This window comes from Thunnus maccoyii, chromosome 10 (genome assembly GCF_910596095.1).
Source record: "Thunnus maccoyii chromosome 10, fThuMac1.1, whole genome shotgun sequence".
Taxonomy (NCBI): Eukaryota; Metazoa; Chordata; class Actinopteri; order Scombriformes; family Scombridae; genus Thunnus; species Thunnus maccoyii.
Window position 1 is genome coordinate 10,450,915 of NC_056542.1, and position 25,988 is coordinate 10,476,902.

The 25,988-nt window shown below is 40.1% G+C and overlaps 1 protein-coding gene across 4 annotated transcripts in view; it reads left to right on the top strand.

Annotated features, from left to right (window-relative positions):
- LOC121905377 (mannosyl-oligosaccharide 1,2-alpha-mannosidase IA) overlaps positions 1 to 25,988 on the top strand; it is a 198,720-nt gene that overhangs the window by 100,626 nt on the left and 72,106 nt on the right. For all 4 annotated transcript variants that reach the window (XM_042423589.1, XM_042423590.1, XM_042423587.1 and 1 more), the window contains one exon: positions 17,140 to 17,255. In XM_042423589.1, the coding sequence (XP_042279523.1) occupies positions 17,140 to 17,255 (116 nt within the window). The remainder of the gene's footprint in view (positions 1 to 17,139; positions 17,256 to 25,988) is intronic.

The following is a 25,988-nucleotide window of genomic DNA, read 5'->3' on the forward strand; positions in this document are numbered from 1 at the left end:
TGATAAATTAAGACTTTTTTTTTTGTTCTGTCCCTTTATAGCATTCAACATTTGGGAGGACCCATTGTGCTCTGTTCCCACTCGCAAAGTGGAAGCTAGTTAGCCTAACTTGCTAACTTTAGCACTGATTCCCACTAGATGTTACTTTTGCATGTTATTTCAACACCTGCTAAGTCATTTGCAGTTCACACACAGCAGTGTTTCCCCTATATTCATTATGCAGCAGCACACCACCGCTGCAGAATTATGAGTGCCGCTGCTAAAATTTCCCATGATCATTAATATCAATGGGCTACTAGTGATTTTTACTCACTCACTGTGCAAGCGTGATAAAACCCTATGTTATCATGGAATTGTTTTGAGTCATCAACTAGTGCATCAAATCCCAGAATCCTCCCCCTCCTCATTCTTCAAAGAACTTTTACCTGAAAGGAACTGCTGTAAGAGTAGTGTAGCTCCTTTAAGGAATAGGACAGTGCGTAGCAACTGTGTGGTTGAGCGAGTGGAGAGAGCAAGTGGCAGAAAAGTGACGGTGAATGCGAGCAGAGCAGAGGAAAAGGTTAGCAGTAAGTTGTCCGTACAGACTACAGTGTGTCAGCTAATAAATGCTGCAGCTTTTCTGGAAAAACTGCACTGTTACGTTCGTCTTGCATTAGCTGTCTTTATTTCATGGGTCCAGTTGCTGCGATGGCAAGTGGCCAGACTCTCAAAACCACACACAATATACAGTAAAAAATAAACTGAATTTGAATATCAGTTTGTATGTCAAGGACCAAAACAACCTTTTGGAAACATTTTTGTTGTTGTTGTGAATGTTATAATGATTTGAATTTGTTAGGATATATGGAGTTTGAGAACAACAACAAAAGAACGAGAATGCGGTGACCACTTAATAAGTTCTTTGACCTCAATAAGATTTGAAGAACAGGCGAAGGAGGGGAATTTTTCACCCTGACAGCGGGTGCATGCTGGAGCATGTAAGCTGCAGGCAGATGAGGAACTTGATAGCAAGCCTCTGATAATGCACTCTGGGGGTGAACCTGCTGTCAGAGCAAGTTTTGGCCCACTGCATGTAATGACGGTCCTGACTGCACAGTTCTGCGTCTCCCGGCGCTGAAATATGACAACTACAAGGAGATCACAGCACACCCAGACTGGGCTCAGTGCTTTGCTCGTACAGAAATCTAGCAGGATGAGCTAGTGACAGATTTCTAAAAGCATGCTGTGTTGAGATCATGCAGGTTTTCATAATGGCTGCCGAACAAGGTTAAGGATAAATTGCAACTTTGTGTCAGGAGAAATAGAACGCTCAGAGAAGAAAAATAGGCTAGATACCCATGAGGATGCAAAGAGCATGACCTCTCATAATGTTCCACTGTGTCGGGGATTTGCTGTGATCTGCTTTGAGGCTTTTCCTTGCTGATCACTGGACGTGTAGAAAGTTCTAACTTATTGGCAGTATTGACATGATTTTCTCTTCATCCCCTGACTCCAAACTATCATGACCTGGCAGAGAAAGTTATTTTACAGCGACATAAAGCAGTAGGCATGAGACAATATGAACATTTCAAGTCATGATTATCCTGGACAAAATAATTATGATGTCACAATATTATCCTGATAATCATCAAAATATGCTCAAAACCCTTAAAATGGCAACTAAACATACTAGAATCACTTGACCTTACATTTTGTTAAGAAACGAATATTTTTATTGCATCACAGATAGGACACACATCTTTTTTAGTGAAAACAAACAAAATCTTAAATAAGATAATTATAAATCATAATTAATCCAGGTGATGAAGAGAGTAAGAAAAATGTACTCGGTGAAAAAGAAGCAAGGAAACGGACGTATATGAACAAAATTAAGAATTTATTAACAATGTAAATAAAATGTACAAAAGACCACAAAATGACAACTAAAAACGACTTTCTATACAAGAAAGCGGAAAATAACCAGTAAAAAAAAGACAAGGTAATACTTTACTTACTTTATTAAACTAAGATTAAACACAACACAAATAAACACACTCCCTCTAAAAGGGAGCCAAACTTACCGACCCCTTTACACAGCTCAAGTTTGAGATGAGGTTTTACAACCAACACGCAGCACCAAAGCTGCCGACTGACTCACTGGCACAATCTGCTCGTCTCTCCTGGACTTTATCCACCAAGTCCTAATGAGCGATTGAGCACAGGTGGGGGGAGACACAGGTAAGAACAAAAAAAACCCACACACACATACTACAGCTGTAACAACTTCTCTGCCATGATGTCAAATGGTACAGACAACAATTTCATTAATTGCATCAGTACATATAACTTACTTAAGAAATATAGGAATGATCCTTTAACAAAAATAAAGTCCAACTGTCATTGTGGCCTAGAGTCAAACTGTACTGCTTTGGACTGCTTTGGGAAAAAAAAAAAAAAAGAGAGAGAGAGAGTGAGACGTGCCAAAACTTGGTCCTTTTCAAGATAGACTGAAGTGCAAAAATGTCAGCATGTTCACTTTTTCTGGCTTTAGTTATGCTTGTTGAAGTGTGAGAATGTGCCTACTGGCACTAAACACTCTCTCAGAAGCAACACTAGTTGGCAATTCAAAATAAATCAGGACATCAATATAAAACTGTACATTAGCGAGGTAGACAACTTTTTCAAATGACTCGTGAGGATATTCACGACTATCCCAATGATGGAAATTGTCCACAATCAATTTATCGTGTTTTTTATCACGATCAGTGATAAAATCGTATATCGTCTCATCCCTATAAAGCAGAACACAGGATGACTGGTCATGAAAGTGGTGTCATCATTCATTATCATCACCACCAAATTTCTACTCTTCTTTTCTCGGATTAGAACAAGTTCCCCTCAGTGGGCATGAGCCCATCATCAAGCCTGCGCGCAGGGATTATAGCCAAGATGATGAAAAACTGGTTGCAAAATGTATGACGAAGCAGGAGGATTATAAGGGATTGTACTCTATTCTACTGTAACGATTCAATCACTGGCTGATGGATACGACGGTGAGGGTCAAATTCGTGCATCAGGATGAAGCCCCAAACCCCCTCGCGGTTTTCCTTCTTAGCGTTCGATGCTGCTAGAATCCTTAAACTGTGTGTTTATGTAATCTGTGATCACCGATCAGTCCGAGGTGACGTAGTGTCGGAGTCACTCTGACGATGACGTCTCTGTAACCTGAGACACGTCTGTAGTAATCAGTGTTTGGCAGTTTTAATCACAAGCGCTTCCTGTCAAGCTCTTAAGCTTGTGGTGGTATTAAGGAGCAGATTTTGCTTCATTCACTTATTTTAGGGACTATTAATATACAGTACTTTTTTAGCTTTGCCTCATTGCAGCTTGTCTCTGCTCTCACCCTGAATATTTCACTAAGCTCAAGAGTCTCACAATAACTCCTCCTCCTCTAAGTGATAACACGTCCGCCCAACTTTTCATCCATCATATCTGAAACTGTCCACCGTGACTCATCAGACGTTCAGTCTTCTCAACGACAATCCTCATTTTAAATCCCCCCGCTGTCTGCCACGTGCAAAGGAACATTTCGTTTTTAGAACATTTATCATTCGCCAGTAACTCCTCTAATATGCGTTCAATGAAAACAGACAATACTGTTTACATTTCAAGAATATTCTTTGTCTGGAGCTCTCAGAGTTGCTGTAGTCTTGCTCCTTCACACATTGGCAACCCACAGTGCAGCGATGTTTTTGTTCTTGCAGTGGGCATCGTACCTTGAAGCATTAGAAGTGGTTCTGGGAGTGTAGCAAAGATTTCTGACAGATTAGCAGCAGCACAGGTTGACCTCTTCGGCCCCGCCGTGTCACTCAAGCTCAGCTCATGCACATATGCACATGCGTCACCTTCTTTTTCCTTCTTTTTCTGTATCATCCTGCACTAAAAAATCTTTTTCTCCTGTCTCATAGTCAGGTATCCGTAGCAAATCACTGCAAGGTGGGGCTCAGGTTCTGTTTTGGTGACTCTTGTCTTGGAGTGTCGAATGAAGGGAAGGAAGAAATCGGTGGCAGAATGAATAAGTAAAATTGCATGAAATGAATTCCTTCTGTTCTTGTATCCTGCCGCGAGGGTTCGGAGAACTTTCACACCGAGCTCGACAGTCTGGGCCACACTTCATAGGTGGTGGGGGGGGGGTGTGTGAATGGTGCTAACAGCCCCTGGCATCCTGGAAACAGGAAGGTGACACTGAAATAAACACAGGAACGAGTGAGGTGGTGAAATAGAAATTACTACTGAGTAATGTAGACAAGTGTTTCGAGCAGCCAAACATTCCACCAGGAAATAATGTCAGAAAGTTTTCATTCCCTCTGTAATTGAGTGTGAAATTGCAGGTGAGCAAGCCCCCAGTCACATTCAATGTACAGACAAGTGGTCTCTAAATGGACTTTCTACCGATTGATTAGAAAAGTGGAAGAGTTCATGTTTTTTCCTTAATGAAAATCTTTTTTTTTTAAAAATCCTGCAATTTTGTTTAACCCCGAATGCCAGAAGCTACTATTATTTATTTGCTGTCTGTTAGAAGATACTGTCCTCCAGGCCGATTGCAATGAAACATGAACTGGATGTAGAAAAGACCACATACATATATACATAAAAGTTGCACACACACACACATCCATTGCACACGTAGCTCCCTGACTCCAGGTTCTTCCTCTACCTTTTAATGCCTGCAGGGCTGCACAAATGATGCGGAGCAAGTACTCTTTTAAGGTGGCTGTTTTAATTTCTCCAGCTGACGGGTGCTCTTTGTCAACAGGTTATTACAGCTCTTCTAAATTGGTTGGGCTGAACATTTTTCAGTGCGCAACTAGTGAGCTAGAAAGCTCCATTCAGATGAGATAAAGTCTGGTGGAATGAATGTGTAGCACTGTCTCATTTTATCTCCAGGAGAAAGCCGAGATTAAGCTTGCAAGGTAGATTTCTATGAAGGTTACACCTCAGACTGAAAGATTAATGCGTTCTTCACCCTGCTGACCTCTCCTGCAAGAAAGTTTTTTTTTAATTAGCGGGAATTTTCTAGACTTTTTACTCTCCATTTTGTTGTTTTGTTTTGTACGGATTCAAGTTGGACGACCTTACGACTGGCTGAATTGTTAGTGCTGCGCCGTGGTTGAGTGTCTTTATCAACTGCCTAATCAGAGCTTCTAGCTTTAGCTGTCATCTCCAATCAGGTTTTATGGGTTGACAGAGCATCAGATGTATGATCCCCCGCCTCCTACTGTGCTGGCGTGTCTGTTGATCAATGCGAGAGAGGCTTTCGGGAGAGGGAGGAGGGTGAGGAGTTCGATAACACTGTGCAGTGTGTAATCTCATCTGAGAGGCTGTCATATCAGACAGGGCTGCTGCACTGACGCGCTATGCTCTCCCAGAGTGGCAAATTAGATTGCTGCAATTAGATTGACGTGTGTACTGCTCTAAGTCTGGAGCCTCTCTAATCATGTCTGGACAGTGTGCATTTTGTATTTGTTTGTGATTAGATTAATGTCTGTTAAGGTGTGGTGATTGGCTCCTTAGTCTTTGACACTTTGGTCGTTTATTGATAATTCCCTTAAAAGCCAGTCATTTCACATTAAAACCTACATCCATACTGTAAAATGAAAATTCGATGTGCAATTACCACCAAGCCATCAAATCTTGGAAAAATGAAGGGTTCCTGTTGTCCACGATTCTAGCTGAAGCCTCTGGCTCAGTCGCTTCCTCCTCTGCAGGCTCATAATGGAACAAATTTATTTTGTCTCCGGCTCTAATGTGCCTTGATCTATCAATTCTCTGTCCCCTCCTCTGTCTTGCCAAGCAAGTGCTATTGCCACTGGAAGGCACAAAACACCATTAGATGCAAGTCTTTTTGCAGGGTAGTTTGTGTGATTACCATAATGGTAAAAATGGAGAGACAGAAAGGTGTGTGTGTGTGTGTGTGTGTGTGTGTGTGTGTGTGTGTGTGTGTGTGTGTGTGTGTGTGTGTGTGTGTGTGGGGTGAAATTGGGTTCAATCAAGAATGGTTGCCTCTAATTTTGTCCGTGTTATCCATTCTAGGGGCTTGTGTAGGAAGCATAGTCGTGTGATTCTTATTTATTTATTTTTTACAGTTCATGTCCCCACATGCTAAGCAGTAGATTTATATGCACAATACTGGTAGTCATGGCAGCGAGGCTGTCGTACAGATGTAACCACAGAACAAGAAAGGATTCCACGTAATTTTCTGGACACACAGTTTAGAGTCTATGGAAAAACTGACTCTGTGCTGTTTTTCCAAATACAGTCAGCAGTCCAATCCCTAATATTTAACTTACGTTAGTACTGTGGCATCAGATACAGAATGGATAAGAAAAAACCGAAAATTACACCAGAAAACTGAGGTTCAAAGGTCATTGTCGACCGGCAGTGGAGAAAACGATCTTTGAAGTCAGTGGTGCAGCCTCTCGTGTTTGATGAGTTTCACTGAGAGCCGAGCCGTTTTCTGAGCTGTCTCACCTCTCTTTTGCATCTTTCATTGCTATTTTCTGGACAGGGGTGATACATCAATGTCACACACACAAACACACACATACACACACACACATACGACACAGCTATGCTCCTTCAAGCAGGGTCAGCTTTCCTTAGCTTTATGATTTAAACTATGCGTCTCAGTAAACAGACCTCTCCAAACAGCTCTGTCTCTGAGGCTGTCATCTGCTCTTACAGGCTCTCGTTTAATATGCGTCTTATTCCTGTCTGGGCAAAAAAAACAACAACTCAGAACTAGGTGATGGGGCAATTTGTGGAAGGCCCAAAAGCTATTAGAATTCATTGCTCTCTTAGTAACTGCATACTGTGTTTGCAGTATTTCTTGACACTGAATCTTTTCAAAGGTTAAGAGAATGTGAAATACATTGCAAGCACAATTTGTCCAGTGTAAAGAGAACAAATTGTGCAGTCTTTGGGGAAAGTGAGGATTCAGTTGAAGATGTCTAATATAGTCAGAGGCTGATCCAGTATCCCTATCAGGTGCCAATACTGACGTAATTCACTCATCAGATATCAGACTGACGTTACCGATCCACATACCAATCCAGATTCCATAGTCTGTGTTGAGTACATGTACTTAGTTACTTCCCACCACTGATGTAGAGTAAGACAGTATAAAACAACTGCTAGGTAGTTTTTTCATATACTAACATTAAGTAAAACACTGAGAAAGAAGAAATTATGTCCGTTATGTAGCGGTGGTGCTCATTCAGCCTTCAGCTTTGATAGCTTCATGCTAACTAGCCACCAAGCACACTAGCTTGAAGCATTGTCCTTAAAGTATGATGAACCTGATTCTAGCAGGAAGCTAACAGTGTAACATTTAACTAGCTACCAATTCAGACTGGATCCAGATATCTAACAACAACAACAGCTTTTCTTTTAAACATGGAGACAGTTTACAGCGCGTCCACTGGCTGACTGACTAACCAACTAGCTGACACATTAGCCAGCCAGCTAGCTGTCAAACAGCATCCATTAGAAAGCACTTCAACAGAGTGAGCTGCACCGGACGACACATTTCCAGCTCACTTTAATGTGATAACACCACCGAGAGTGTCTACAGGCTTCACACAGGGACACACACAAGGTTTCATCCAGACACCCATAGCAGGCGGGCAGAATGTGTCCCACTCGCGGCTCAGCGGCAGGCTGGGTAAGGTGTACTGTCATCGGGCCGGCTGGCGGGGGCCACGTCGCTGCCCTCCTGATTCAAACAGCTGCTAGTGTAGATATTTATTTCTCTACACAGTTCTTGTATTTATTTCAAATATTCACTTTGAAAACTTTATGGAGGAGTTGTCAATTCGCCACTGAACTATTTGAAATTCTTTTGAACTCATGTATAGAAATCTACTTACTAGTAGTTGATAATGCATTGCTGTGCACTTGATTTGTTCAAGTTGCTGAAGCAAATTGCATTCCTACATCTGTTTCCGTGTGAAGCCTCCTTAACCTACAGTTCAAATAAATTGCTTTGTTACACATTTATATTTAATGCATTTTTGTATTTTTTTTTTTTGCTCTTTTAATAAGAAGTGCTTTGTGGTTTACTACAGCCTCATGTAACCTTACACATAATACCACTACCACCAACAACAACAATAATAATAATGATAATAATAATAATATTCAAGAAAAAAGAGCTTTGGTATTGGTAGCATCATCGGTATCAGCACATATCCAATTTTGGAATCGGATCAGAACTGAAAAAAAGTGGAATGGTGCATCTCTAATGTCTAATGAGCCCCATGTATCCACCCTTGTTCGGTGAAGTGACTGGTAGAACGGTGCTTTATCATGATAATCAGTGGGATTAGTTTCCCCCTCACTTACATCTTGTTGCGAGGATAGGATAGGATCTGAAGGAAGGATCTCATATTTGCAACTACAAGGTCTTAGTGCAAGTATAAACTGATAGTGGCACTGTCCGTTTATGCTGGCTTATCCTTGGACGCTCTCCAAGCTGTTTCTGCCCTGCGGTCAGAAATACTTTGGGGTTTGCTGGCACGCCTGCAAACACAAGCAGCAGAAAACCTATATATAGAGCTGTCTGGGTCGAAGCCGGAAGTAGAGAAGTGGCCGTTACATTTGGAGCGTCTCATTTAAAACCGTGTAGTAAGACTGTAATATATGAAATGATTTTACTTGTTAACAATTGTTTGCTATATATATGTGCAGGAGGTCCTATAGAATCTGTTACATGTTGAAAATATATTAATCGAAATGTGATTAGAATAAAGTTTATAGTCCACAAAATTTTAACTTTTCAACGCAATTTAGTCCAGTTTTAATAGATAGCCAGACTCCTTTTGAACTGCAAATCCTTTGGGGGAAAAAAACCTCAAAATCTACCCTGATCCATTTAAGTGAAATAAGTTTCACTTAAATTTACCTCCATGAAATCCTCCAATTGGCAGTCCTGGTGGCATGCCAATAATGGACCAACCAAAAGAAAGACCCAAAAGCTTAGCTGGGTACATTCTGTATAGTCAAAATTTTACTCTACAATTTCTAATGTTTCAGGAATGTTTTTGTCTGGCTTCAAGTTCTGCGTAACCCTAGCTGGCATTACTTTCTAGATGCGGTTATAGATCTACAAACGTTCAATCCATAATCTTTGCCCTATAATCAAATAAAATACACAATTTAATATTAATCTTATTTTTCACCAAGTCTTTGTGATTCTAACCAAATCAGTGTTTTGAGGCTGAATAACTTCCACAATCACATTACCTTCATTTGTTGGAGGGGGCAAGTTTTGACTGCGATGAATACAATCATGCTTTTTGCTTTAAGAGAAAATGCATTCAATTCAACTCTGCCAACACAATAATAGAGTAGCTAGAGAACAAACAGCATAGACGAGCCAGCAGATTTGGCTGTGGCATTAAAACTCTGGCTGACAAGAGAAGAAAATGCGCATTTTTACATAATATGCATCATTAGTTAGAGTACATCTATTTGACCCTATCTGTGTCAATGAGACTAAAGCATGCCGTTGGTATCCCAGCCTGCCATCTTGATTGACAGACATGACATTCCTCACCCCTTGTTTTTCCCAACCTTTGTCATGTTTGGCTCGATAACCTTTTTTTCCACTTTTTTCCTCTCCCCACCGTTGCTCCGTTGGCGCTCTCCATCAAAAGTCCACTCAGCTACAGAGTCATCTCCTTAGTGCACTTTATCTGCAGAGCTAAACATGTGCTTTGAATAGCAAACAGCTAGGTATCGTTAACATCACACAGACACACGGACTCGCTAAACCTGTCTCTCTGCTGCCAGGTAGCATTAGTGCTAACAAGATGCTCATTGCCCTGGCGATTGATAATTGGATACCGGCAACCACTGGTAACAGGACAGTGTAATTAGTGTGAATCCTAGCGTCGGCATCAATTAGAATCACTGATATCGTTAACCAGGTGACTTATTGACCACATCTGTAATATTTTTTGTTTGCTGAAAGCTGAAATGAGAAACATGTAGCGATGATTTAACATTCCCCAGCGGTGCATTAAAACACTCCATCTATGAAATCGGATTATTCTGATCTGGTTAACTATATTGCACCTTTAATGTACTTAGTCAGTGGAATTTACATCAAATATCGGATGGTATTTCAGGAATATCAGCATATAGTTTGCATGCACATCACACAGTATATGCTGGTTAAATGCAATTAGAGCAGAAATGTTGCCTCTGAACTATCCCCTGAGGAATTAGATAAAGGAGTGGTTTATCACGATGCATATATATGAGTAGTGTGTGTGTGTGTGTGTGTGTGTACATTTAGAGAAAAAGAGAGCGTGAGAGAGCCAGTAATATTACATCACGCACATGTAAGTAAGTGATTGATCATGTGGACTCTGGCCGTGCATTGTAACGACCCGGACTGACACTGACTGGCCTGTGACATCTATGATAAATAAACTTCCATTGACCAGTGTCTCACTAATGGTTTTCCATGTAGCTTGCGTGTCTACAAACACTTACACACAGACACACATCTTCTCATTTGCACATTATTTACATGTTATTATGTGAGCATGTTGGTGCGTTTATGTACACTTTTAGCAGTGAGAATGAAATGTAATCAAATTAATGTAACAAGCTAATGTTTAACATGGGTCAGGTAATATATTAATTTTGGGTAATTACTGTTTTCTCACATTTCACAAACGATAATGTGATAATCAAGTAATTATTTAAGTCATTTATCAGGCAAAAATGCTAAATTTACACTGTTTCAGCATCTCAAATGTTAACACTTGCTGCTTTTATCTTTTTTACATGAATTGTAAATGTTATATCTTTGGGTTTTGGACTGTAAACAAGCAATTTTAAGGCATTATCTTTTGTCTCTGGGAACTTGTGATGGACATTTTAAAGTATTTTGTTTTGACATTTGATAGACTTAACATTTGAAAGGAAAACAATCATTAGTAGCAGCTTTAATTTAGTCATTTTAATAGTCTGTAGCAGAGACAGCAGATAAACTAATACTACATAGTGTTGCCAAAATACTTCGTTTTTCTCTGTTCTGCACCATAGTATGTGGTGTGTTTATCATTATTTAGAAACGTATGATCCCCATCTACAGAATCTAAAACTGACTGAGGTTTTATTTTCTGAACCTTTCGCAGGTTTTTGTTTATCAAATTGGAGACTGTACCGTATGTGATGCATCACATCTTGCAATAAAACTTGGGGCTTCACATTTATTCGTATTTTTTAAGCAGTGGCGGAGGACGTACTCATATCTTTTACTTAAAATATTAAAACAACAATGTAAAAATACTTTAATCCAGTGGTTCCCAACCTAAAGGTCAGGCCCCTCCAAATGGGTCACATGATAAATCTGAGGGGTCATGAGATGATTAACAGGGCAGAAAGGACTTTTCTCTAATCTTTACTTTTTAGTGAAATCTTGGATAATTTTACTGCTTTGTGCCTCAAACAAGTTATTTAAATGAAATCATCCAAGAGGTTTAGATGGGAAATCTGTAGAAACTCTTTGAAACTGCTAACAACTCATAGACGTCTGAAACATGTCAAGAGGCAAGACACACACTATACTAGACACTGCTTTTTTATGAAGGGGTCACAAGCCATCTCTAACAATGCAGTTTATTTTATAAGCTTTCAATTTCCTTTTAATGAGAATAATATTAATGATAATAGTTAATAATAAATTAATCTGGAAAGTAACTAGTAACTATAGCCGTCAGATAAATGTAATGGTGTAAAAAGTATAACATTTCCTTCTGAAATGTAGGAGTGCAACAAGTACCTTAAAAATGTCCTTAAAGCTGTGAGTGCGGGACTTTTACATATAAATGAACGTCTGTTACAATCAAGCCCTTACCAAACAAGTTCACCACCAGATAAATCTCTGTATTACACAGTATACCAGAGTTTTTAATCTGGTGTCAGGTTTGATATTCGCGCACTGACTGGATGAACGTATACTGCACATGCTGTACGGGCACAGCATAATTTTATCGTGCGGCTCTTCTAGACTTTCCAATTGTTATCGGAACCAAATGGATCAAATTCTGACCATGAAACGAGTCATTTCGCTGGGGATGTGTGGCGCCCAAAAACAATTTATCCACTTTTTTACAGCCACAGTATGGCAGAGCCTATGAGCACGTGTCAACAGTGTTTTTGAAATTACTGTCACTGCCAGAAGGAGGAGACAAAGGCTCCGCACTGCAGGTTTAAGTGCAGTACTTGCTAAAAGCATTATGGAGGATATTCAAATGCAAATCGAGAAAGACAGATTGTAGCAAAGCATGTTAGTGTGTGCATGTTTATCAGTCTTTATAAACCCACAGTAGAGCACACCTATCGCCCCTGTCTTCAGAGAACCCCTCAGGGCTCCTTCCATTTGTAGCAAAGGGCTACAGAAATAAATAGGGTCTTAGACCACGGAAGCCGAAGGAGTACACCATGATGGATTGATCTGCTCCGTCTATCCTCAGAGTCAATCAATCATCTTAGCTGTGGTGCTCTTTTCAATAGGAATTTTCCACACTTGGCTGCTTTGCCTGCAGCCACAGGGAGCTACCTCTGGGGTTGGAGGGCATCAGATATCTGATTACACTCCTCCTCTCAGTTGTCACCATCAGTGTTTGTCATTGAATAGAGATAAGGCTGCTCAGTAAGCAAACTAAAGACTGGTCTCTTTCCACATAACGGAGGCAGAGTTTGAGTTACATCTAAAAATACACTGGATTTCCTCCTTCTGTAACGTTAGAGGAATCAGGAAGTCTTGATATAGTTGATATGATACACCATCATACAGCTGACACTACATACATACTTTGACATGGCTAACAACCTCGGCAGATGGTTGTCTAGTTCAGACTACATGTGTCTTGCTTCAGGCTAGTGCTGCCCTCTCACTGACGATATGAGGTTAACTGCCAGCAGGCAAACAACAGCAGATGAGTTTTCACAGAGAAGGAAAGTATTTGAACTGAATAGCTATAACCATGGCAATGTTGAAACACCTAAAAACATGGCATTGGGTACTCTAAACAAAAAGTGAAAGGGAGAGAGAAGCTAATGTCTAGTAGATGAATGAATGTGACCTTATGAGTGATTTTTCAGGACGTAGAAGGCTTCAAACTAGATATTGTCCTGGATTTATGTACAAAGCATATGGCACCCATCGTTCAGTCAAGCTAGTCATTGATCCCTGTCCCATTTGCCCTTTGGCATCCTGGCTGACCTCATCAGCTAATCCATAAAGCTAGGGAGATGAGGTGAAAGGTCAGTGGTGGTGAGAATTTTACACTTATAGTAGTAATGTTAAATTCCAGCTACATATACTGTGTATGGACAGCGTGGCTTTTAGTGTAGATACTGATTAAGAAAGTAAATCCTGAGAGGATGAAAAGAGCAGAACTGTTCATTGAAACTGTCTTAAACAACAAGAGAGAGATTGATATCTGCTCTCAATTAATTTAGACCACATTTGACAAGCCTCACTTTAGCTGTCCACACATTATAAAGGCAATATTTTAGCACTGAACAATTAGTTCAAATAATAATTCTGACAAATGATTACTTGCGCAGAGGTGCCTTTTAGATTGTGCGACAACAATGATCGTGTATGTCACATTGTGCGTCACGCTTATGATAAAATCTTGGTCATAATCTCTGTCAGACTGTACGATATCAATTGGATCAGCTTGTGTGCTGATTGCACGGTGAATCGTAGCGCTACAACGTCAATAGAAAAAAAGTATACGAAAGCAGAGGAATGTCATCAGCTTACATCATCCATCTGCAACCTTCTTCTGTTTTGAAAATGCAGTTAAGTAACAAACTTCTTTTTTGTTTTACCTCCAACATTTTGGTTCGTGTGTCCCATGAATGTATTAAATAGACCGAGTTTGTTTTCTCACTAAAAATTATTTTCTTTTAAAAACTGCATTTATGAAATGTCATGCCGACCGGTGTATTCTGTATCATTTCATGTCGTATCCTGATTGGTTTGTTTGAAGTCGTAGCAGCAGTCACATTGTGAGACTTTGGTCTGCCACTGTCAGAGTTTTGCCTCGGGCTTTCTTTGGTTTGGCAAAGCTCCAAATCAGTCGTCAGTGGGTGTATCTCACAGTGTGAGCATAGCAGGAGCATCGATTCAGATGACCATCATTTTAAAATGAATATTTGTGTGATTTGGATTGCCGGTTGAAAAAACAAGCAATGTGAATATGTCTCACCTTAGGGTCTGGGAACTAGACTGGCATTTTTCACCATTTCCTGACATTTTATACAGAAAAGAAATAACTGTTTGTTTGATTTCCAAAAAAAAAAAAAAAAGATAATACATTTTGTACATTTTTACATGGAAGTAGGAGACTTTTTTTTAAAAATTTTCCACATTTGTGTTTTGTCGCCCAAAGGTATGGTAACCATTTGCTGAGCTTCAGCAATAATTCCTGATAAAAACTAAGGACTTTGATGTGCCAGGTTGCCATGTGGTTGCATCACATCAATCCAGCCATCTACTGTAGGCTAGGTTGTTCTCAGGGATGAACATAAAGATTTTTCATCACTTCTCTCATTTAACCAGGTCAATTTCCACTCTATTGCATTTTTTTCCAGTAATCTACAACGTAAGCCCCCAAGTGGTTTGATTCACAGCCTATTTAGTCACAGTTTCTTGTTATTAAACTTCCAAACCATAATTTGCCCTTCAACTCTTTTACATTAATTCATTAAGGATAATGTTTATTTTTCTTTTGTGCCGAGCTGTCTCTGTGAGTTTCAGTTGCATTTGCATAATATTTGGTCATATGAGAATGAAAATAGGCCATGCAATCTCTCATAAGGCCACCAGGATGGAATAAACACCCTTTAGCATTTCTCATTTAGTTTGTGAAAAGAAATGAATAGCTTCAAATGAGATTCATAAAGACAGACACTCACACACACACAGTAACCGTAGACACACACTGACAGATTTTACACAGTCACAGTGTGACATTTACGCACACACAGTTAACGAAGGTACCACATACACGGTGTAATCCAGGAGCAGCTGCTAAATGTTTGCTATAATCAAGGTATCAGTTCGTTTTTCCCTCTGGTGGTTGATTCATAAATGACTTGACTTTCATGTTACAGTCACTGATGCTTTTCATCTGATGCTTTTAATCTTGGCAAGAAGATGCTTTTCATCTGGGTCACACAAAGCTGTTTTAGTATTATCACTCAGCATCACTGCAGCAATTACAGAAGCTCAGCGTGCGAGGGACTTTTATGTTTTTACTTTTTTATCACAGAGGCTGTCAAGTTACTTCTGCTAATCATCATAATCAGAACATTAGAGGTTTGGGGTTAAATCTGAGTACTTATCTACCTTCCAAGAAGTGGAATTATGTAACAGTCAAGTAACTAATTAATTTTCTCTTCGTCAGTGTACTTTCTTTCTTTTTGTACGTCTTATTGAAAACTCTTCACAACTTGCCATATTTCATGTAAACACAAAGGAAATGCCATCTGAGTTTGTTCCTTCACCGCCGCAGGGATTAGTGATTGAAAGAGCCTAGCATTACTGCTATTCACTGATAAAAACAAATGCAACACAGCACAACATGCTGTTAGCACTTTATAATCCTGTAACTTTCACAAAAACAGCTTACAGTCATGTTCAGACTAAGACGACATGTATGTGTTGAGAGAGAGAGAGAGGCGTTGTGAATAACCCCAGTGAAGTGACACACGCACACTTTTACGTGCACGCTTTTTCTTTCTGATTGAAATCATTGCAATTGAAGATTTTGGGTCAACTAGTTTACATGGGATGTGATCTAATACGTTCTGGTGTTTACACGCGCTGATGCATTTAATCGGAACAGCTGTGTGACATGCGCTAAAGTAATGAGCAAAACTGGGGGAGAGACTCAGCAGCCAGACGTTTCTCTGCTCTCTGTTTAGGAGCGTCTGAGATTCTCACTTCAATGAGAATAGCCGGTCCACCTTAAGTCAAGGAACTTGGCTCGGGTCTTGAGGAATTGTAGCATTTATTCACTGACAAATAGCCTTAACTGTACACACACTGCACTGCTACATTCACAGCTGCTAACACACACGCTCTCTCTCTCGCTCTCTCTCTCTGCCGTCATGTCAATAATGTTATCCCCATGTGGGTCAAACATGCGCAGAAAGAATATATTTATTCCAACCAGAGAGAAATGATCAGATTAAGCGTTTACATGGTTAGAAGGCGCTAATATTTTCCTATTGAACGGATTATCAAAGGCTTAAACCAATCCTTTCAACCTGATTGAAAATTCCTTAATATCGGGCCAGTCTCTTCTGATTGAGGTAGTTACATGAGGCATTTTTACTCTGATTGGGCTATTATTCCAGTTATTAGTGGAATATTAGGGTCCATGTAAACGCAGCTACAGATGGGTTTCCTCAGTTCCTTGTCAATCATTGGTTGCCCATTGCAAGTGTTTGGCAATGTTTCTTTTTTAGCTGTTTTCAACTTTTTTCACCTCACACACTGAGACAAAAATGCTAACACCATTTCAACCCACTGTTAAGCATTTATTAATAGTTTATAAACACATTACAGTACAGCTGTAAACAGATATAAGGGCAATTTTAGTGTCATGTCAACAATTGTAACTTCTAATTTGTTCAATTGCATAATCATATATCAATATATATACGGTAATTACGTATATGATATACTTAAAAAGCATTTATGGAGAAAAAAGCATGGGTAAAATGTGTGTTTGTCTATAAAATCACACGTGAAATATCTGAAAATCACTTGTGCCTAGGTCATATGAATTTATCAGGTAACATGTCTGAAGATGTTCTTACATGTGAAAATGTACACCTTTCATATGAGGAGTTATAGTTGTTCATTGATAAACACTTAAAATGTCCTTATATTTGCTTTCAAATACATATACTGCAGTATAAACCATCCATTAAGTGTTTATGAACTACTTATAAATGCTAAATAGAGGTGGTTAAAAAACATGCATGGAGTTTAAAACATTTCTCCTGAATTTGAACATTAACTAGCACTAACTCAGTTCTCTCTCATTCATGTTTCAGGTGGCCTGAGAGGAGCGTCCATCATTGACTCACTGGACACACTGTATATAATGGGATTGATGGATGAATATAAAGATGCCAAGGAATGGGTGCAGACCAACCTGGACCTAAATTCGGTAAGATACAAAATTTTCTTCTCCTCTAATTAGACAGTTTATTTTATTTTAACTTTTTGTGCTACAACTCACTTTAAAGTCTCAATTATCTCATGGGTAACCACTGACCCACCATCCGGCTCGACTACACACTCGCCACATTAACATAATGAGGTTTTCAGCAGTAGCCTTGCGTACTGGATTGATTTTAAGCGGTGCTATTGTGCTTTAACACCAGCCTTGTGTCCACTGAGTTTGACAGTTTTCCAAAGCTCTCGACATTCCAGCAGGAATCAAAAGCTTCCTGTGTGGCCACTGGCCACGCTGTGTTACCATCTGATGGGATTCTCTGCCTCTCTGAAAGGTCTCTGTGAGGCAGAAAATGTGATAAATAAAAGAGAGATAGGGAGGGAGGGGTCAAAGGGATGTTGTAGATAGAAAAAATGAGGGAGAGAGGAGGCAAAAAGAGGCCATGGCCCTTTCATTGAACAATTCTGTGAAGATGCGGTCGGGAACAACTTTGCCAGTTCTGATATCACGCTGGAATTGAGGGGAAGCTAAAGAGAGTGCCAACGAGGACAGGTTGTGTGTAGGCTGATACTTACAGTCAAGTGTGTGCCAGTTTGTCTTTTGTGCTCTTGTGGGTTATGTAAGTGAGAGAGAGGTCAAACCTCGGCCACTGCCTAGTCAAGTTTTCCACAGGTTGTAATAAAACGAGGTTTACACAATGGTGTGTAATTACACAAACCTTGCAAACTTGACTATGTCATTATGACTGTCAACGTCGTACTGTAGACACTAGGCTATAATTACACCGATTTACATGTTATGACAGAGTGTCAGATGTCTCAATTTTAGGATGTTTTGTTTGCTGACAAAATTATTCTCAATTAGTATTAAAGACACTTGTTTATTTCAATTTTCTTGCAAAGAAAACGAGCCCTGTATTTGACATGTGTGGCATAGTGCGCATGAAGCACATCTGAACACCACACTATTGTGTGGGAATAAATATTATCAAGCCAAAAGTGGTGCACGCATATTTATTCCACTGGGGAGCAGCCCAAGTTTGTAATCAGGGCTAAAACACGCTGGCATTGTGTTTATTATGTGCTTTTATCCTGTGGAGCTCAGGAACATCTTGATCATTGCCAGTTTTGAGGCCATAAAGAATCCACATTGTACGTTAATTTTACCCACACATCAAAGGAAAGCTTCAGTTACCAACCTCTATTTTTCTCATTCGTGGCACAAACACACACACACACACACACACACACTCCCGCAGATACATAGTGCAAGAGAGACATGTCATGACACACACACACACACACTAGTTTTCTGTCTCCCTGCAGCCGGTTTGTCCGGGTGAATGCAGATGACTATTAACTCTGAGTGGAGCTGGAGCTGCTGGCTCTGGCAGCCCTCAGAGCCTGAGTAGAGACAGCCAGTAATGGTAGCCACTGACAAACAGCCACACTGTCAGCAATCATAAAGACAACAAACACAGATTTATGCTTCACACTGCACTTTGTCACGGGTGTGATCTGCCACAATCCGTCAACCTCGCTCCCTCATGCCCTCATCGGTGGTACCAAGGGTCACATTCACCTGGCAGCCACTCTGTCTCCTCTGAGACAATTACACTTGTTAGTGACAATTTCAGTTCATTCCCCAAACGCTTTGATATTTCAGTAGCAAATAATAATTTAAATAATTTCCATGTCTTGGTAGAGAGGCAGTTCTGTATCCTGAAAGACGTGATTATATGCCAGATTGTTTTAGGATCTAATGAAGACAGAAGATTGGGCAGTAGCTAAGTGTAAGCGTCTGTCGTCTTCTCTGAAAACAAATCATCCACTTTTACAGTAATTGCATGTGCATATTCATCCATGCACATTTACGAATTGATGTGGCTATTTTTTGCCTGCATGGTGAATTGAATCATGATTGATCAGTGTAAAATGAGAAGAGACGGAGACTGGGAGAGATGTGAGTCTTTGTCAACAAAGAAACACTGACACACACCTACCTGCACATCTACTATACACTGAAATGGTGTTTCTAAATATGATATAACTGCAACACCTCAGGGAGGTCTGCAGTACACTTGACAAACATTTATGTGCCTCAGAAAGAAAGAAAAACTCCCTGGCTCAAAATACAGATTGTCTGATGCACTTGAGAATGGTTCACCAAGCTTGCCAGGAGCCCAAGGAAATTTTTCTGATGTCCTAATTTTAACAAAATACTACTTAAGGAGATGCATGCAGTATAAAAGCAACTACTGGGAAATTTAGCACTTGAAGTCAATAGTATGCTCATTATTTAAACCCAAAATACAGCAAGTATTGTTTGTTTTAATATAAAAGTGTTTTTTCAATTTTACATTTTTACACTGTTAAATAATTATTATTATTATTATTATATAAGTATTTGTGCGATGTGGTCTGTCTGAGCTTCTCCACCAGCCAAGCTATATTTTCAGATCTTTTCATTCTTTTAAATGCATTTTATTTATATAATACATTTAATTTCTACTTCTCTAATGTCTGAGGGTAGGGCGTTTTAACCTCTTCACGTACATATTCTCGTGCAAACTGGTTAAACTTCATTTCATTCTGGGGATTTTGGTGTGTTATTAGTAGAGCTAATAGGATTTGATGTTTCAATCCCCGTGGTAAGTCGGCACTCTTGATGTTGGCAGTGGGACTGGAGTGGTGAAAGGGAGGTACGTCATTCGTCATCAAGTGGGCATCATCCTTCTTTGACGTCTCATTGATAAGCCTAAAACATCTCCAGAGGGCTCTACGGTGATACCTGGCGTCCCAGCCCCCACCCCCACCCCCCCCCACCCTTCTATCTTCATCCTTCAGCCCAGTTGTTGTCTTTCCTTTTAATCCAAAGCCAATTGCTGCTTTTTTCTGCTTCATTTGACAAAGACTTGATTGCTTGTTGGAGGGAGAGACCCGTCACCACCGTTTTCTTTAATAGACTGATCGTAGATGCATCCCACTTCTACAGGGAAAATCTTGGTTTTCCAGCCGTTCTGGGTAGCTTCAGCTGCCAGTTCGGAGTATTTGGTCTTTTTCCTCTCATAAGCTTCTTCAGCACCATCTCTCCGTGGTGATGTCAATTCCACAATGTATGCCAGCTTGGCGGTTGTGGACCACAGGACCATGCCTGGCTGGAGTGTTGTAGCCACAATGTCTGGGGGAAACACAAGCTTTTTTCCCCAAGTCCACATCCATTTTCCAATCCCAAGCAGCCTGCAGAATGCTTGCATCCTTTGATGTTAGTTTTTGGTCTGGAGGTTGGCCTGCTGGTACAAACGGTATGAAGTAGACATTTGCCGCCGATGTTTGTGGGAAAGCATTTGTGGTGGTCTGCCTCTGTTCCAAGATTGATGCCAGCTTTCTGAGAACTCAGTTATGCCGCAAAGTATAACATACTTAGGTGAGGTTCTTAGTGCATCCTGTTAAAATGTGCCTTAGTGATGCGGGTGCTTGACAAAGAGAGCCAGCGGTGTCTTTTCCCAACCGCTGCTTCAGGAGGTCATAAGTGGCTTTGATGACAAAACTTAGCTGAGATCCCTCCATCTCCCGGATGCCACACCAGCTGAGTTTCCTCTTTGTCGCTCTGCCTCCTCCTCACCTCCTCCACCACGAGCCGTCTCTTCTGCACTGATGTTGCCCTGTGCCATTGAGGAGCTTTTGGGACAAGCCCAAGACCGGCTCTCCCATGATGGACTTGGCCAACCACATCCCTGAAGTGAAGAGCAGATTTAGCACTCTGAACGGTTTCAGATGGGGTCCAATTACTCCCAGTCATTCTAAGATCGTATCTTCAGATTCAGTGATTGATCAGTGATGATTCATGACCAACCTTGCTTTGGTGCATTTGAATTCTTCCACAAGACTTGCAATTGGTAATTCCAATGTGCCTTCCCCATACAGTCTGACAGGACTTAAGCATCGTGGAAGTCTCTTTCCATTTGTTGATGGAGATTTCATACACAGTTAAAGGCCACATGAGTCTTGGGAGTATGCCAAAAACTGTTGAGACAGCTATTCCATATATATAATATATATATATTCCATATTCTCAGCAGATATTCGATTAGGGCGAAACTACAAAAAAGTCTGTAATGTCTTTTAATATAAGATTAATTCTCACACTATACTTACCCGACTCTTTTAATTCACTTCATGATTCTCATTTTTGTCCACTGGAGTGATCTCTGTTACATGCAGTATGCTCTGTTGAATTACAATCAGCCAAAAATATCATTTTCTTATGGTCTTGGCATACTAGGGTAAACTATCCTTAAGTGTGTTGGTCAATTATATTTGTAATATTTCTGGTGTAGTGTTTGTGCAATAGATCTATATCGTTTTCTTACTTCTTGTCAAACAATATTGTATTGTTGCACTGTATTATATATGTCTTCTGTATACAAAGGCACGCATAGTAACTCACAGAAAAGAAAGGGATGGAAAGACACATGCACACACAGTGATATTCATGTACACATCGTTCTTAATTACATTACAACGTCACCAGACGCAGTTACTCGAACTGCTCGAATCTAACAGCTTGTTAGATTCATCTGCTCAGGCCTGTCTGTCATCCAGAGCTCGACACATGGTGACAGCCCCTCTATAACTCGTTAGCAGTGAAACAAGGACAGACAGACAAGGACAGCGTTACTGTATTTGACAGGATTTGACAGCATTTGCAGCAGATTTCAGTCGGTCTCCCCTCACCAGGAGGTTCGGATAACAGCTGCTGCTTATTGCGATCGGTTTTCACAGGATCTGTTCTTTCTGCGGGGATGAAACCTTAAAAAGGCAGATTTGCAAACACAAACGCTGAATTCTCCACTTTTATATAGATTGCAGCTAATGGGTTTAGTAAAGCAGAGGCAACAGATTTTAAACTCTGTGCCAACTGTTTGAAATTCATCTTGACCATACGACTTTGAAAACAAGCGGCTTCCTGATGCAGATCCTGATGAGCTGCTCAGCAGATTGGCAGAGTTGATCAAGCTGGCCCACTCTGGTGGCAGAGCCAATTATCAAGACAAAAGAAACTCCAGAATGTTTCCGCCAGTGTTAGTCTTTGCCACATTTTTACACAAGCTGTTGTTGCATAAAGCTTGAACAAGTTGGCAAGACAGTGCCGATTAGCATTTGGGGTTTCTTGAGTCTGACAAAGACTTAACCAGTATTTATTTTCTTTCTCTGTGTGTGGGTGGCATAAGAGGCTATATATGAGTTTATTATAAGGATCCTCTATCAACGGTTTGGTCAGTATGACTTCTAAATGGGTCATCAGACTTATTCTCATCTTAGAGAGAGTAATAAAGATTAATAAAGACTCTAAGATTGGATTTTATTCCCTCTTGTCACCTCACAGATTTTAATATTCTACTTCTAGACCTCTCTCCTCCTCGTCCTCTACTCTTTCACTCAGTTTTTTCTGCTCTCTCCATATCACTTCTTGTCTGGCTCAGCGATTCTCTCCCACCATTTGGAAATTTACTAGATCAGGGTGAGATAAAACCACACGCCGGGAACCGATCACTCTGATCATCTTACTCTAACCCTCTGTCTTTTGGAGTTTTCATCTACTTTCTTTCAATCTCTTGTAGTTTGAATTCACAGGCTATAGGCTCGGCTATATATACTGTTCGGGTGTAAAACAAAACAGAAGAAAAAAGTGAGTTGTGATTGTTTTATTGATGGATGTGGACGCTGCAAAGAGAAAGTGTCAAATAGAGTTATTTTACACCGACAAAACCTCCGTTTTTTGTCCTCTACATTTGTGCTATGGAGGTTTTATCGGTTGCGAAGAGGAAAAATGGGTTTAAAGTCATAAAAGACAGTAAAAAACATCCACAAATGTGGCCACAAAACACACAGGACCTGCATTGTTACAGGTCATAGAGATAACTCACTCAGGGGTCCATGCACATGTTAATCTAACCATATATAAAGAGGAAAAAAATGGAAAGGACAACACAAAGGTACAAATATTTCCATTTAGACCATACTTTTTCCCCACATTATTATTTTTATATGTGGTCATTCACTAGTAGACTTTGGACAAAACAAGTCATTTATAAATGTCAGCTTTGGCTTTGGACTTTTTTTTGTTGTTGTTGCTATTTTCACAATTTTTACATTTTTCATTTTTCACATTAAAAGAAAAAAACATTTTTTTTTACATTTATGAACCAAACTATTTAGTATTTAATTGAAAATCTAAAAAGCAGATCAATCGATAATGAAAATAATCATCCTAACAGGTTTTCTGGATGTGGTTTTGCTGATGTTATATGTTTTTTCTTTGAAGCAGTACAGTATTTCATACAAAATGTATAATTTATGGGTGAAGCGTTTTCTTTCTTACTGTTTTAGCCTGTAGGCTTTAGTACAGGGGCACCATGAGACTTAAAGACTTTGTTCTTGTTAGATTTTAAGAAGATGAAACAGAACCATCTGTTTTATTTATTCATTGGTCTGTCTTATTTGTTTGTATGTCATGTGATAGTATTAGCCTGCAGGCTGACTTTTGGCTGTCTCAGCTGTCAGCAGAGTATTATGACACACTAACAGTATTGCAGGTGACTTAGTTTTATCCTGTGAATGTGTGCAACTGCAGAAGTGCTGCACAGACGTCTTGTACAGACGCACATTTTTCAAGAAAATCTAATCTATTATTATTTTTACAATTGCTGCTGTTTATAGATTAAAGGGTCCCCCTGTGTGTTTGATGATTCCCATGAAGCCTCTTCGGCATAACTAGCAACATGCACTGGCATCAACTCCTGATACACCACAGCGAAAATCTCCTGAGCCAAACCAGGACGGCAAAGCGACTGGATAATTAGCACATTCAGGCCTATAATTCCACATCTCAGATGAGACTTAAGTGAGTGTGAAGTCTCGTGGGTGTCACTGGGAGACTGAAGAAAGGAGCTGTGTTTTTCCGTCATAGCAGGCACAGCGTTCGTCTGCCCTTTAGCAGTTCGCAAGTGCAGATGCAGAAGGCATGTGTAAGCAAAGTGTCACTAAATAGGGCAGAGTGCATGAAAGAGAGAGAGCTGAGTGGGAGTGAATGGAGTTAAACATTATTTCTCAGGCCTATTGGTAAAGAGAGGTCAAGAGGGCACCGGTTACTGAAATGTGTGGGAGTTTCCATCAGTACAAATATATAGGGATATCATGTCGGGACATAGTTGCAGAACCAGGTAGAGATATTTAGACTTCAGGTAGGTCATGTACAATATTAACCTCTGTTTTCATGTCAGTGTATTGGAAAAACTTTTAGCCACCAGCAGCGCAGCTCTAGGGATGGTGATGTTGGGTGGTCGGTCCACCACGTTGATCCAGACTGAAACGTCTCCACAACTACTGAATGGATTGTAATTATATACAGACATCAGTGATCTCTTGACTTTTCCTCTAGTTGCAAAGCAAGGTTGAGATTTTTTTGTTTTGAGTGAAATATCTCATAATTATCGGATGGGTTGTCATGACATTTGGAATTTAGGCTCACAGAGCTGCTAGCGTGGCTGTAGACTCTTTGTCTTGTTTGTTCTGGGGTTTTTTTTTTTTTTTTTTGCCTGCACTCATTTGGTGTTGTGGTCACTTGCTGTGAGCTTGTGCTGTGAAGTGTGAAGAAAAAGAGGGTAGGAGCTTTTGTCAGTAGTGATAAATAAAACTGTGGTGGCAATTGTCAGTAAAGTTTTGTTGTCAGAGGCACATATCCTCCTGAAACATCCTAGAACAAAAACAATCCCTCACGTCGCCCTGGAGTCACTTCTGTCGGCTTGAGATGTCTGTATACAGCACGAAAATGTCTGCATTAGCTCGAGGTGGCAGTTTCATTACATTCAAATCAACTTTGCAACAGGATAAAGCTTAAAGATTGAAAATAGCTTAAGTATATTTATATCAGCACTGTTATAATCTAGATGTAATTGACTTTTCGGTAGAATGAGCACAGATACGTGGCTTATTGTTGTTGCTGTTAATCTGTTAAACCTCAAAAGGATGCTGCACCCAGAGGCCAGAAAGAGTTTGTGCTGTCAGTTCAGATACACAGTTTACTTGCAGGCTTTTACACAAGACACTCTTTTCACTCAGAAGTGAAAGTTGGGTGAGAAAGTAGACTTGGGAGAGGAAGTTTGTGAAATCGTCTCAAAAATTGCCCACAGCAACTACCGAACGTTATATTTTGTGTACTGAACCACAACGCGCCTGGAAATGGAGAGAAAAATATCGGTTACTATTTCTAGCATCATTACCAAAGCAAAAGTTGTTGACTGAGTTCAACATTGCATACACCTCAGGCAAATGTGAAGCGCGTGTGTAGGTTTGTTATCCTAAAATATTTTGAGCAACCAAACATATAACTGGATATTTTACTTATATCCATGGTGGCAGGTTTTAAACTTAGATACTTAAATATTATATGACATCGCTGAGAAAATCTGTATTCCGCCATACGTACTTAATATCTCCAAGTTTGTATATGAGCCTTTAATCAGTTGTTAATGAGCTGGTTTTTTTAAATGTATGCTCTCATTTGAGGGCAAGATAAAGTGACATCAGTTGGTAACGAGGAGACCTACAGCAAGGTTGTTGTTTACCTCTGTGGAGCTGTTTTTTGCCTCCTAATGACCTCCTGTCTGCACTAAACGAGACCCAACTTGCTCCCAGTCATGGAGACGACTGAGGAAATAGT